At 44.7% G+C, this 13933-nt stretch overlaps 1 protein-coding gene across 1 annotated transcript in view; it reads left to right on the top strand.

Moving 5' to 3' along the window:
• Positions 1-13933, top strand: part of LOC145857943 (SH3 domain-containing YSC84-like protein 1) — a 60057-nt gene that overhangs the window by 43318 nt on the left and 2806 nt on the right. The window contains exons 7-8 of the mRNA XM_082955495.1: positions 3717-3845; positions 6951-7113. Of these exons, the coding sequence (XP_082811621.1) occupies positions 3717-3845; positions 6951-7113 (292 nt within the window). The remainder of the gene's footprint in view (positions 1-3716; positions 3846-6950; positions 7114-13933) is intronic.

Genomic DNA, 13933 nt, shown 5'->3' with positions numbered 1-13933 from the left:
TGGTCACTAGTGTAACCAGGAGGTGAGGCCTCATTTAACACAGTAAATTCATCAGGCTTAAGCCATGAACCATCAGATCCTCCTCTCCACCCTCTCCGAGCTGGGCATCTCCGGCGCGGCCCACGCTTGGATTGCGTCCTACCTGACAGGTCGCTCCTACCAGGTGGCGTGGCGAGAATCTGTCTCCGCACCACGTGCTCTCACCATTGGTGTCCCCCAGGGCTCTGTTCTAGGCCCACTCCTATTCTCGCTATACACCAAGTCACTTGGCTCTGTCATATCCTCACATGGTCTCTCATATCATTGCTATGCAGATGACACACAATTAATCTTCTCCTTTCCCCCTTCTGACAACCAGGTGGCGAATCGCATCTCTGCATGTCTGGCAGACATATCAGTGTGGATGACGGATCACCACCTCAAGCTGAACCTCGGCAAGACGAAGCTGCTCTTCCTCCCGGGGAAGGACTGCCCGTTCCATGATCTCACCATCACGGTTGACAACTCCCTTGTGTCCTCCTCCCAGAGTGCTAAGAGCCTCGGCGTGACCCTGGACAACACCCTGTCGTTCTCCACTAACATCAAGGCGGTGACCCGATCCTGTAGGTTCATGCTCTACAACATTCGCAGAGTACGACCCTGCCTCACACAGGAAGCGGCGCAGGTCCTAATCCAGGCACTTGTCATCTCCCGTCTGCATTACTGCAACTCGTTGTTGGCTGGGCTCCCTGCCTGTGCCATTAAACCCCTACAACTCATCCAGAACGCCGCAGCCCGTCTGGTGTTCAACCTTCCCAAGTTCTCTCACGTCACCCCGCTCCTCCGCTCTCTCCACTGGCTTCCAGTCGAAGCTCGCATCCGCTACAAGACCATGGTGCTTGCCTACGGAGCTGTGAGGGGAACGGCACCTCCGTACCTTCAGGCTCTGATCAGGCCCTACACCCAAACAAGGGCACTGCGTTCATCCACCTCTGGCCTGCTCGCCTCCCTACCTCTGAGGAAGCACAGTTCCCGCTCAGCCCAGTCAAAACTGTTCGCTGCTCTGGCACCCCAATGGTGGAACAAGCTCCCTCACGACGCCAGGACAGCGGAGTCAATCACCACCTTCCGGAGACACCTGAAACCCCACCTCTTGAAGGAATACCTGGGATAGGATAAAGTAATCCTTCTAACCCCCCCCCCCCCCTTAAAAGATTTAGATGCACTATTGTAAAGTGGTTGTTCCACTGGATATTATAAGGTGAATGCACCAATTTGTAAGTCGCTCTGGATAAGAGCGTCTGCTAAATGACTTAAATGTAAATGTAAAATGTTTCAGTCAGGCCAATCACATCAAGATTATGATCAGTGATTAGTTCATTGACTATAACTGCCTTTGAAGTGAGGGATCTAACATTAAGTAGCCCTATTTTGAGATGTGAGGTATCACGATCTCTTTTAATAATGGCAGGAATGGAGGAGGTCTTCATTCCAGTGAGATTGCTCAGTCAAACACCGCCATGTTTAGTTTTGCCCAAACTAGGTCGAGGCACAGACACGGTCTCAATGGGGAATAGCTGAGCTGACTGCACTGACTGTGCTAGTGGCAGACTCCACTAAGCTGGCAGGCTGGCTAACAGCCTGCTGCCTGGCCTGCACCCTATCTCATTGTGGAGCTAGGGCAGTTAGAGCCCTGTCTATGTTCGTAGATAAGATGAGAGCACCCCTCCAGCTAGGATGGAGTCCGTCACTCCTCAACAGACCAGGCTTGGTCCTGTTTGTGGGTGAGTCCCAGAAAGAGGGCCAATTATCTACAAATTCTATGTTTTGGGAGGGGCAGAAAACAGTTTTCAACCAGCGATTGAGTTGTGAGACTCTGCTGTAGAGCTCATCACTCCCCCTAACTAGGACGGGGCCAGAGACAATTACTCGTTGCCGACACATCTTTCTAGCTGATTTACACGCTGAAGCTATGTTGCGCTTGGTGACCTCTGACTGTTTCATCCTAACATTGTTGGTGCTGACGTGGATAACAATATCCCTATACTCGCTACACTCACCAGTTTTAGCTTTAGCCAGCACCATCTTCAGATTAGCCTTAACGTCGGTAGCCCTGCCCCCTGGTAAAGATTGTATGATCGCTGGATGATTTGTTTTAAGTCTAATACTGCGGGTAATGGAGTCGCCAATGACTAGGGTTTTCAATTTGTCAGAGCTAATGGTGGGAGGCTTTGGCGTCTCAGACCCCGTAACGGGATGAGTAGAGACCTGAGAAGGCTCGGCCTCTGACTCTGACTCGCTGCTTAATGGGGAGAACCGGTTGACAGTTTCTGTCGGCTGAATAAGCGACACCGGTTGAGCGTTCCTACAGAATTTCCTTCCAGAAGCCATGAGAAAGTTGTCCGGCTGCGGGGACTGTGCGAGGGGATTTATACTACTATCTGTACTTACTGGTGGCACAGACGCTGTTTCATCCTTTCCTACACTTTAATTGCTCTTGCCTAACGATTGCGTCTGAAGCTGGGCTTTCAGCACAGCTATCCTCGCCGTAAGGCGATCGTTGTCCTGTATATTATGAGTACAGCAACTGCAATTAGAAGGCATCGTGTTAATGTTACTACTTAGCTTCGGCTGGTGGAGGTCCTGACGAACCACGTTCAAATAAAGCGTCCGAAGTGAAAAAGTTGAATGAAAAAAAAGATGAACGAGGGAAAAACAAAAAATATAAACGGCAATTAAAAAGTAAAAAACGTAAAGTTGGCAGGTAGCAAAGTAAGGTTAGCAACAAACGCACAGCAACACGTAAACAAGTCTACAAGTTGTGAACGGAAAATGATGGTGGCAGCATCATGCTGTGGGGATGTTTTTCATCGGCAGGGACTGGGAAACTGGTCAGAATTGAAGGAATGATGGATGTCGCTAAATACAGGGAAATTCTTGAGGGGAAACCTGTTTCAGTCTTCCAGAGATTGAGACTGGGATGAAGGTTCACCTTCCAGCAGGTCAAGGACCCTAAGCATACTGCTAAAGCAACACTTGAGTCAAAGCCCAGACCTCAATCCAATTGAGAATATGTGGTATGACTTAAAGATTGCTGTACACCAGCTGAACCCATCTGACTTGAAGGAGCTGGAGCAGTTTTGCCTTGAAGAATGGGAAAAGTTCCCAGTGGCTAGATGTGCCAAGCTTATAGAGACATACCCCAAGAGACTTGCAGCTGTAATTGCTGCAAAAGATGGCTCTACAAAGTATTGACTTTGGGGGGTGAATAGTTATACACGGTCAAGTTCTCCGTTTTTTTGTCTTATTTCTTGTTTGATTCACAATAAGAAATATTTTGTATCTTCAAGGTGGTAGACATGTTGTGTAAATCAAATGATACAATCCCCCCAAAAATCAATTTTAATTCCAGGTTGTAAGGCAACAAAATAGGAAAAATTCCAAGGGGGTTGAATACTTTCGCAAGCCACTGTAAGTAGTGGGATTCTGATGTCAGTGAAGTTCTGCTGGTCTCCTTCAATACTCATCGCTAAGTAGCGGGTTTCTAATCAGTGTACCATACTCTAAACACTCACATCTATCTACCTCTCTCTTGGTGTGTGTGTGTGTGTGTGTGTGTGTGTGTGTGTGTGTGTGTGTGTGTGTGTGTGTGTGTGTGTGTGTGTGTGTGTGTGTGTGTGTGTGTGTGTGTGTGTGTGTGTGTGTGTGTGTGTGTGTGTGTGTGTGTGTGTGTGTGTGAACGTGGAGGTTGACATAGCGTTGCGTAGTACAGCAGCGGTGTTTACCTACTGTAAGTCCAGAGGGCTGTTCGCTGGAGTCTCTCTGGAGGGACCCTGCCTCATAGAACACAAAGACACCAACCACAAGTATGTTACACACCGGGTGCTGTAATAACATGTATTATAACATAATTAGATGTTCATTCATATTAACATTTCGAGGTTGTTCCAAATGTCACATTTCAAAGTGTTTAAGGTTAAGACATTAACTCTGAATGGTTAAGGTTAAGACATGAACTCTGAATGGTTAAGGTTAGACATTAACTCTGAATAGTTAAGGTTAGACATTACCTCTGAATTGTTAAGGTTAGACATGACCTCTGAATGGTTAAGGTTAAACATTAACTCTGAATGGTTAAGGTTAGACATTACCTCTGAATGGTTAAGGTTAGGCATTAACTCTGAATGGTTAAGGTTAGACATTACCTCTGAATGGTTAAGGTTAGACATGAACTCTGAATGGTTAAGGTTAGCCATTACCTCTGAATGGTTAAGGTTAGACAATAACTCTGAATGGTTAAGGTTAAACATTAACTCTGAATGGTTAAGGTTAGACATTAACTCTGAATGGTTAAGGTTAGACATTAACTCTGAATGGTTAAGGTTAGACATTAACTCTGAATGGTTAAGGTTAGACATGAACTCTGAATGGTTAAGGTTAGACATTAACTCTGAATGGTTAAGGTTAGACATTACCTCTGAATGGTTAAGGTTAGACATGACCTCTGAATGGTTAAGGTTAGGCATTACCTCTGAATGGTTAAGGTTAGACATTAACTCTGAATGGTTAAGGTTAGACATGACCTCTGAATGGTTAAGGTTAGACATTACCTCTGAATGGTTAAGGTTAGGCATTACCTCTGAATGGTTAAGGTTAGACATTAACTCTGAATGGTTAAGGTTAGACATTACCTCTGAATGGTTAAGGTTAGACATTACCTCTGAATGGTTAAGGTTAGAGATGAACTCTGAATGGTTAAGGTTAGGCATTACCTCTGAATGGTTAAGGTTAGACATTAACTCTGAATGGTTAAGGTTAGGCATGAACTCTGAATGGTTAAGGTTAGACAATAACTGAATGATTAAGGTTAGGCATTACCTCTGAATGGTTAAGGTTAGACATTAACTCTGAATGGTTAAGGTTAGACATTAACTCTGAATGGTTAAGGTTAGACATTAACTCTGAATGGTTAAGGTTAGACATTAACTCTGAATGGTTAAGGTTAGACATGAACTCTGAATGGTTAAGGTTAGACATTAACTCTGAATGGTTAAGGTTAGACATTACCTCTGAATGGTTAAGGTTAGACATGACCTCTGAATGGTTAAGGTTAGGCATTACCTCTGAATGGTTAAGGTTAGACATTAACTCTGAATGGTTAAGGTTAGACATGACCTCTGAATGGTTAAGGTTAGACATTACCTCTGAATGGTTAAGGTTAGGCATTACCTCTGAATGGTTAAGGTTAGACATTAACTCTGAATGGTTAAGGTTAGACATTACCTCTGAATGGTTAAGGTTAGACATTACCTCTGAATGGTTAAGGTTAGAGATGAACTCTGAATGGTTAAGGTTAGGCATTACCTCTGAATGGTTAAGGTTAGACATTAACTCTGAATGGTTAAGGTTAGGCATGAACTCTGAATGGTTAAGGTTAGACAATAACTGAATGATTAAGGTTAGGCATTACCTCTGAATGGTTAAGGTTAGACATGACCTCTGAATGGTTAAGGTTAGACATTACCTCTGAATGGTTAAGGTTAGGCATTACCTCTGAATGGTTAAGGTTAGACATTAACTCTGAATGGTTAAGGTTAGACATTACCTCTGAATGGTTAAGGTTAGACATTACCTCTGAATGGTTAAGGTTAGAGATGAACTCTGAATGGTTAAGGTTAGGCATTACCTCTGAATGGTTAAGGTTAGACATTAACTCTGAATGGTTAAGGTTAGACATGAACTCTGAATGGTTAAGGTTAGACAATAACTGAATGATTAAGGTTAGGCATTACCTCTGAATGGTTAAGGTTAGACATGAACTCTGAATGGTTAAGGTTTGGGATAGACTTAAAACAAAAACCTCAAACAACTATATATTGCTGGATTTGAACTTGCAACCTTTGGAATCAGATGCTTACACCCATCCACCATCCCCTTCTTCAGCTGAAACCATCTTAAAGGTTACAGCAGACCTCTAGTGGTGGGTTTCACGTCATCTCCCGACGTCCTCACACATGGATGGAAGTCGAACACTGACTTGTATCACGAGTGACCTGGCTGGTTATATTCATTTGTGTGATGTGTTGTATTCATATACTTTGTGTGCGTGCGCATGTGTGTGTGTGTGTGTGTGTGTGTGTGTGTATAGCTATAATTAATGGAGATGCAGAGTTTCCCCCAGCAGCTCCTGACCTGTACTGTGTCCTGGAGACCTACACAGATCAATACACTACTGAGCGGACAGCCAAGCACCTATCACAGAAGTTACTCAATAACACTGTTTATTAATGCACATATTGATGGATAGTTTGGATACACTGAATGGACCAACAAGTGTACTGCAGTACTAGAGTGTACTGCATTGATGTACACTACCGGTCAAAAGTTTTAGAACACCTACTCATTCTAGGGTTTTTCTTTATTTTAACTATTTTCTTAATTGTAGAATAATAGTGAAGACATCAAAACTATGAAATAACACATATGAAATAATGTAGTAAGCAAAAAAATGATTCTTCAAGATTCTTCAAATAGCCACCCTTTGCCTTGATGACAGCTTTGCACACTCTTGGCATTCTCTCAACCAGCTTCACCTGGAATGCTGTTCCAACATGAAGGATTTCCCACAAATGTGCGTGTCTACTGCTGTTAGGGTAAACATGCTAGTTGTGTGGGGTTAGCCTCATGTTAGTTGTGTGGGGTTAGTCTCATGCTAGTTGTGTGGGGTTAGCCTCATGCTAGTGGTGTGGGGTTAGTCTCATGCTAGTTGTGTGGGGTTAGCCTCATGCTAGTTGTGTGGGGTTAGCCTCGTGCTAGTGGTGTGGGGTTAGTCTCATGCTAGTTGTGTGGGGTTAGCCTCATGCTAGTTGTGTGGGGTTAGCCTCATGCTAGTGGTGTGGGGTTAGCCTCATGCTAGTGGTGTGGGGTTAGCCTCATGCTTTTCTCCTCTTATCTCTCTCTCCTCCCATCAGTCCTCCAGCTAGAGCCCGAGCCCCTGCAGCACAGAGACCTGCAGGCACAGAGACCTGCAGGCACAGAGACCTGCAGGCACAGAGACCTGCAGGCACAGAGACCTGCAGCAGAGAGACCTGCAGGCACAGAGACCTGCAGCACAGAGACCTGCAGTACATACAGGTCAGAGGGTAACACACACACACACACACACACACACACACACACACACACACACACACACACACACACACACACACACACACACACACACAGCCACACACAGACACACACAAAGACACACACCCACCCATACACACACACACACACATCCGCACACAGACACACACACACATCCACACATACACAGACACACAGATGCACACACACACACACACAGACAGTAGTTTGTATTTATATTTGTATTTATTTAGGATCCCCATTAGTTCCTTCCAAGGCAGCAGCTACTCTTCCTGGGGTTTATTATGGATCCCCGTTAGTTCCTGCCAAGGCAGCAGCTACTCTTCCTGGGGTTTATTATGGATCCTCATTAGTTCCTGCCAAGGCAGCAGCTACTCTTCCTGGGGTTTATTATGGATCCTCATTAGTTCCTGCCAAGGCAGCAGCTACTCTTCCTGGGGTCTAGCAAAATTAAGGCAGTTATACAATTTAAAAAACATTACATTACATAACAGATTTCACAACACACTAAGTGTGTGCCCTCAGGCCCCTACTCCACTACCACATATCAACAACACAAAATCCATGTGTACGTGCGTGTATTGTGCATATGTTATTGTGTGTGTGTGTATGCATGTGTCTGTGCCTATGTTTGTTTTGCTTCACAGTCCCCGCTGTTCCATAAGGTGGTTTTTAATCTGTTTTTTAAATATAATTATACTATTTGCATCAGTTACCATTGTCCCTATACCTAAGAAAGCAAAGGGACTATCGCCCCGTTGCACTCACCTCTGTCATCATGAAGTGCTTTGAGAGATAGTCAAGGATCATATCACCTCCACCTTACCTGCCACCCTAGAACCTCTTCAATTTGCTCACCGCCCCAATAGATCAACAGACGATGCAATCGCCACTACGCTGCACACTGCCCTATCCCATCTGGACAAGAGGCATACCTATGTAAGAATGCTGTTTATTGACTACAGCTCAGCATTCAACACCATAGTACCCTCCAAGCTCATCATCAAACTCGAGGTCCTGGGTCTGAACCCCACCCTGTGTAACTGGGTCCTGGACTTCCTGACGGGTCTCCCCCAGGTGGTGAAGGTAGGAAACAACACCTCCTCTTCGCTGATCCTCAACACTGGGGCTCCACAAGGCTGCGTGCTCAGCCCCCTCCTGTACTCCCTGTTCACCCATGACTGCGTGGCCATGCACGCCGCCAACTCAATCATCAAGTTTGCAGATGAAACAACAATAGTAGGCTCTGATTACCAAAAACGATGAGACAGCTTACAGGGAGGAGGTGAGGGCTCTGGGAGTGTGGTGCCAGGAAAATAGCCTCTCACTCAATGTCAACAAAACTAAAGAGATTATCGTGGGCTTCAGGAAACAGCAGAGGGGGCACCCCCCCTATCCATATCGATGGGACCGCAGTGGTTAAGGTGGCTTTGGCTTAAACACCTAAAACCCTCACAAACTTTTACAGATGCACAATTGAGAGCATCCTGTCGGGTTGTATCACCGCCTAGTACGGCAACTGCACCACCCACAACAGCAAAGCTTTCCAGAGGGTGGTGGGGTCTGCCCAACGCATTACCAGGGGCAAAGTTCCCACCCTCCTGGACACCTACGGCACCCGATGCCATAGGAAGGCCAAAAAGATCATCAAGGACAACAACCACCCGAGCCACTGCCTGTTCACCCTGCTATCATCCAGAAGGCGAGGTCAGTACAGGTGCATCAAAGCTGGGACCGAGAGACTGAAAAACAGCTTCTATCTCAAGGCCATCAGACTGCTAAACAGCCTTCACCAGCACATCAGAGGAGGCTGCCTATAGACATAGATTAGGAATCACTGGCCACTTTTAGAAATGGATCACTAGCCACTTTAATAATGTATCTACCATTACTGATCTCATATGTACAAACTTCACTCCACCCTATTCTACGGTATCTTAGTCCCTTTAAAATTGTGTTTACATATTGCATCATCCATTTCATATGTATATACTGTATGCTATTATAGATTACACCACTGACTGTTAAACAGCCATCTCCAGCACATCAGAGGCTGCTGCCTATAGACATAGATTAGGAATCCGTGGCCACTTTAAGGAAATGAAACACTAGCAACTTCAATAATGTCTCCATATCTTGCATTACTCATCTCATATGTCTAAACTGTACTCTATACTATTCTACGGTATCTTAGTCACTTTAATTGTGTGTAAATATTGCATCACCCATCTCATATGTACAGTATACACTGTACTCTATACTATGCCACTGTATATTAGTCCAATGCCGCTCTGACATATATGTATATATATATTCTTAATCCATTCCTTACTTAGATTTACGTGTATATTGGGTATATGTTGTGAAACTGTTAGATATCACTTGTTAGATATTACTACACTGTCGGAGCTAGAAACACAAGCATTTCGCTACACACACAATAACATCTGCTATACATGTGTAAGTGACCAATAGAATTTGATTTGATTTGGAATAGAGTTCCATGTAGTCATGGCTCTATGCAGGGGCGAAAATCTGATATCAACTTTGGAGGGGACAATTACATGAAATTTTCTCAAGAGCAATTCCTGAGGGGGACACCAAAAGTAGTGCTGTAACACATAGCCTACATTGTAATATGGTAAATGTATATTGAGGAACCAAAGAAATAAGGTGTTTGACGTACTCCTAACTACCGGTACCCAAAACTACACAACTAATCACAACAGCAATACCATTGCCTTTAACAAATCTTAGTTCAGTCACCAGTTTAAGTTGAGAGTGGGGGTATCCATGGCATTTTCCAATTATGTTCCTATTTTACAAGTCAAAAAAATTGAGAACCTTTCATAATGTTGCCAAACAAAGACTCAACAAACTTACCTGAGACTCCCTGTCTCTGCCAGTCTGTCCCTGCATATCTGTCCCCAACTCTGCTGTCTGTGTGCCATCTGTTGCCTGCTCTGCCTAATGACATCATTGTGAAACATTTCCATTAGAATTGCATTTATTTCTTATGAACATTTTATCAACTAGTCTTTGAGATATTAGGCTACTAGGGTTCTTACTATGCGTTTTGGTGTATTGAAAAATACTCTGATGTCCGTCTTGTATTTTTCTGACATTTTTCTACCTGGCTGGCTGGCTGGCACACACACACACACACAGTGTGTAGGTTATTTACAGTAGGAGATGGTCTTCTATCATCTTCAATCATTCTATTTGGGCTTCGATCTAAAAGGTAGCTAGCAAATGTGAAACGGATTAAAATGACAAGAGTTGACAGCTGTATGAGTTCACCATTTACACAACATATGCTGCAACCTTTTGTAATTTTAATAGTTTGTTTCATATTGGCTGGCTTCCAACAATAGCTGAATTTGCAAAGCTAGCGAGCACCAATTCAGTTTCAGTGGTGTTTGCTATAATCTTTGCTACCCGGGTTAAATAAAGGTGAAATAAAATAAATAAATAAAAGTTCCCTTGCGACAATTTAGCTTTTGCAACGAGACCATTAAATATATTTAAGACAATGGTAGAAGAGAGTGTTGTTCTGTTCAGTTTGGACTTCAGTTTATCGCTAACCTTATCACAGGGACTTTGAAGCACTAACTTACATCATCATCTTCATGCTGATCTTGGAATACATTGACGATAGCAAAGATTCCATCTTTGACGACGCCACATAAATGGAATAGGTACTAGCTAGCTTAATAGTTAATATGTGCGCGCTAGCTCTGCATATTCAGCTAGTGTGTGTGTGCGCGATTGACTGGATGAACCTCACGGCAGTTACGTGCAAACTAAGGAACTGGCAGTGGATCAAACCATTGTGAGGCAAAGGGCGGGGGGGGTCGCAATCTTTTGAAACTTGAAAACGCGCTATTAAGTGTCTATAATCAGCACAATTGCTTTCATTGCGTATTATTAATATTATTTAAATTACATAGTTATGTTTCAGTGATATATTGGGGGGAACAAATCATATTTTTCCCAGGAAGGGGGGGGGGTCGTGTCCCCCCCGTCCCCCCCGGGATTTCCGCCCCTGGCTCTATGTAGTACTGTGTGCCTCCCATAGTCTGTTCTGGACTTGGGGACTGTGATGAGAACTCTGGGGTCATGTCTTGTGGGGTATCCATGGGTATCCGAGCTGTGTGCCAGTAATTTAAACAGACACGTCGGGGGTATTCAACATGTCAACACCTCTCATAAATACAAGCTGTGCTGTTTTCTAACAGTAGCATGCCTGCTGTGTAGCCAGTGAGGGCATGTTTGTGTGGGTTGGCTAGAATATTTTATCCTCTAGGAAGAAATTCCTCTGTCTTTGACTGATATTGCCGTGTGTTTGTGTGCATGTGTCTGTCTGTCTGTGTGCGTGTGTCTGTGTCTGAGTCTGTGTGTGTCTGAGTCTCTGTGTGTGTCTGTGTGTGACTGTGTATGTCTGTGTGCGTGTGTCTGTGTCTGAGTCTGTGTGTGTCTGAGTCTCTGTGTGTGACTGTGTCTGAGTCTCAGTGTGTGTCAGTGTGTGACTGTGTATGTCTGTGTGTGTGTGTCTGAGTCTGTGTGTGTCTGAGTCTCTGTGTGTGACTGTGTCTGAGTCTCAGTGTGTGTCAGTGTGTGACTGTGTATGTCTGTGTGTGTGTGTCTGAGTCTGTGTGTGTCTGAGTCTCTGTGTGTGACTGTGTCTGAGTCTCAGTGTGTGTCAGTGTGTGACTGTGTATGTCTGTGTGTGTGTGTCTGAGTCTGTGTGTGTCTGAGTCTCTGTGTGTGACTGTGTCTGAGTCTCAGTGTGTGTCAGTGTGTGACTGTGTATGTCTGTGTGCGTGTGTCTGTGTCTGAGTCTCTGTGTGTGCGTGTATGTGTGTGCGTTTGTGTTTTAGCAGTGAAGCCCTCTCTCTATCCAATGACTCCTCCCCTAAACCCTTCATCATCATCATCATCATCCTCCTCTCCATTGGAACACACATACACTGTGCAACTCTTCTCCAGGATGTTGTTGTAAAGGAGAATGTGTTTTCAGTTAACTAACCTGCTAAAATAAGGGCTAAACCAGGGCTTTCCAACCCTGTTCCTGGACAGCTACCCTCCTGTAGGTTTACACCAGGACTCTCCAACCCTGTTCCTGGACAGCTACCCTCCTGTAGGTTTAAACCAGGACTCTCCAACCCTGTTCCTGGAGAGCTACCCTCCTGTAGGTTTAAACCAGGGCTCTCCAACCCTGTTCCTGGACAGCTACCCTCCTGTAGGTTTAAACCAGGACTCTCCAACCCTGTTCCTGGAGAGCTACCCTCCTGTAGGTTTACACCAAGGCTCTCCAACCCTGTTCCTGGAGAGCTACCCTCCTGTAGGTTTACACCAGGAAGGTTCCTGGAGAGCTACCTACTGTCATGTACGTTCTCGCTCCAATCCCTACTCTAACACACCTGATTCTTACCATTAACTGGTTGATTGGTTACAGTGAAAAGCTACAGGAGACGGATGGAGGAGACGGATGGAGGAGACGGATGGGAGAGTCCTGGGCTGGGGTACTCTTGTTTTGGGCTGGGGTAGTCTTTTCCTGGGCTGGGGTACTCTTGTTTTGGGCTGGGGTACTCTTGTTTTGGGCTGGGGTAGTCTTTTCCTGGGCTGGGGTAGTCTTTTCCTGGGCTGGGGTAGTCTTTTCCTGGGCTGGGGTAGTCTTTTCCTGGGCTGGGGTAGTCTTGTTTTGGGCTGGGGTAGTCTTTTCCTGGGCTGGGGTAGTCTTGTTCAGGGCTTGGGTAGTCTTGTCGGTATGGCAGCTGCTGCAGCTCCACACACACACACACACACACACACACACACACACACACACACACACACACACACACACACACACACACACACACACACACACACACACACACACACACACACACAGCCTCACACACACGTAGGAGTTTGATCATCCTTCAGTGGTTTGGTGACAAGAGGAATGCTTTCATTTAAACAGTGGCCGACCACCGTGCCAAAACACACACCACTGTGTCGACACAGCATGACATGAATGTAGTGTGCGTGTTCTCGCTGCAGGTGAAGTGTGAGGTGATTGTAGAGATTGTGTGTGCCTAGGTGATGTATTAAACTGTGACCTCATGCCCAGCCAAAATAAACATACTGACTTCCCAATGCACCTTGGGTAAGGAGACCAGCTAGCTACTATAATGGTAGCAGTGTGTGTGTGTGTGTGTGTGTGTGTGTGTGTGTGTGTGTGTGTGTGTGTGTGTGTGTGTGTGTGTGTGTGTGTGTGTGTGTGTGTGCAGAGCAAACTTCAAACGCAGTAGTCACAGACCCTCCTAGTAGCCTTGTCTCTCTCTCTGTCTCTCTCTCTCCTTCTCTCTATCTCTCTCTGTATCTCTCACTCTGTCTCTCTCTCGCTATCTCTCTTTGTCTCTCCCTGTCTCTCAAGGGCTTTATTGGCATAGAAAAAATATGTTAACATTGCCAAAGCAAGTGAACTAGATAATAAACAAATGTGAAATAAACAATTACAATTAACAGTAAACATTACACTCACAAAAGTTCCAGAATAATAAAGACATGTCATATTATTAGATTATTATATTATGTCTATATACAGTGTTGTAATGATGTGCAAATAGTTAAAGTACAAAAGGGAAAATAAATAAACATAAATATGGGTTGTATTTACAATGGTGTTTGTTCTTCATTGGTTGCCCTTTTCTTGTGGCAACAGGTCACACATGTTGCTGCTGTGATGGCACACTGTGGTATTTCACCTAATAGATATGGGAGTCAATCAAAATTGGGTTTATTTTCTAATTCT

The sequence above is a fragment of the Salmo salar genome, chromosome 09 (assembly GCF_965601325.2).
Source record: "Salmo salar chromosome 09, fSalSal1, whole genome shotgun sequence".
Classification (NCBI taxonomy): Eukaryota; Metazoa; Chordata; class Actinopteri; order Salmoniformes; family Salmonidae; genus Salmo; species Salmo salar.
The sequence above is the reverse complement of the archived record's forward strand: the minus strand, read 5'-3'. Positions and strand labels throughout refer to the sequence as shown.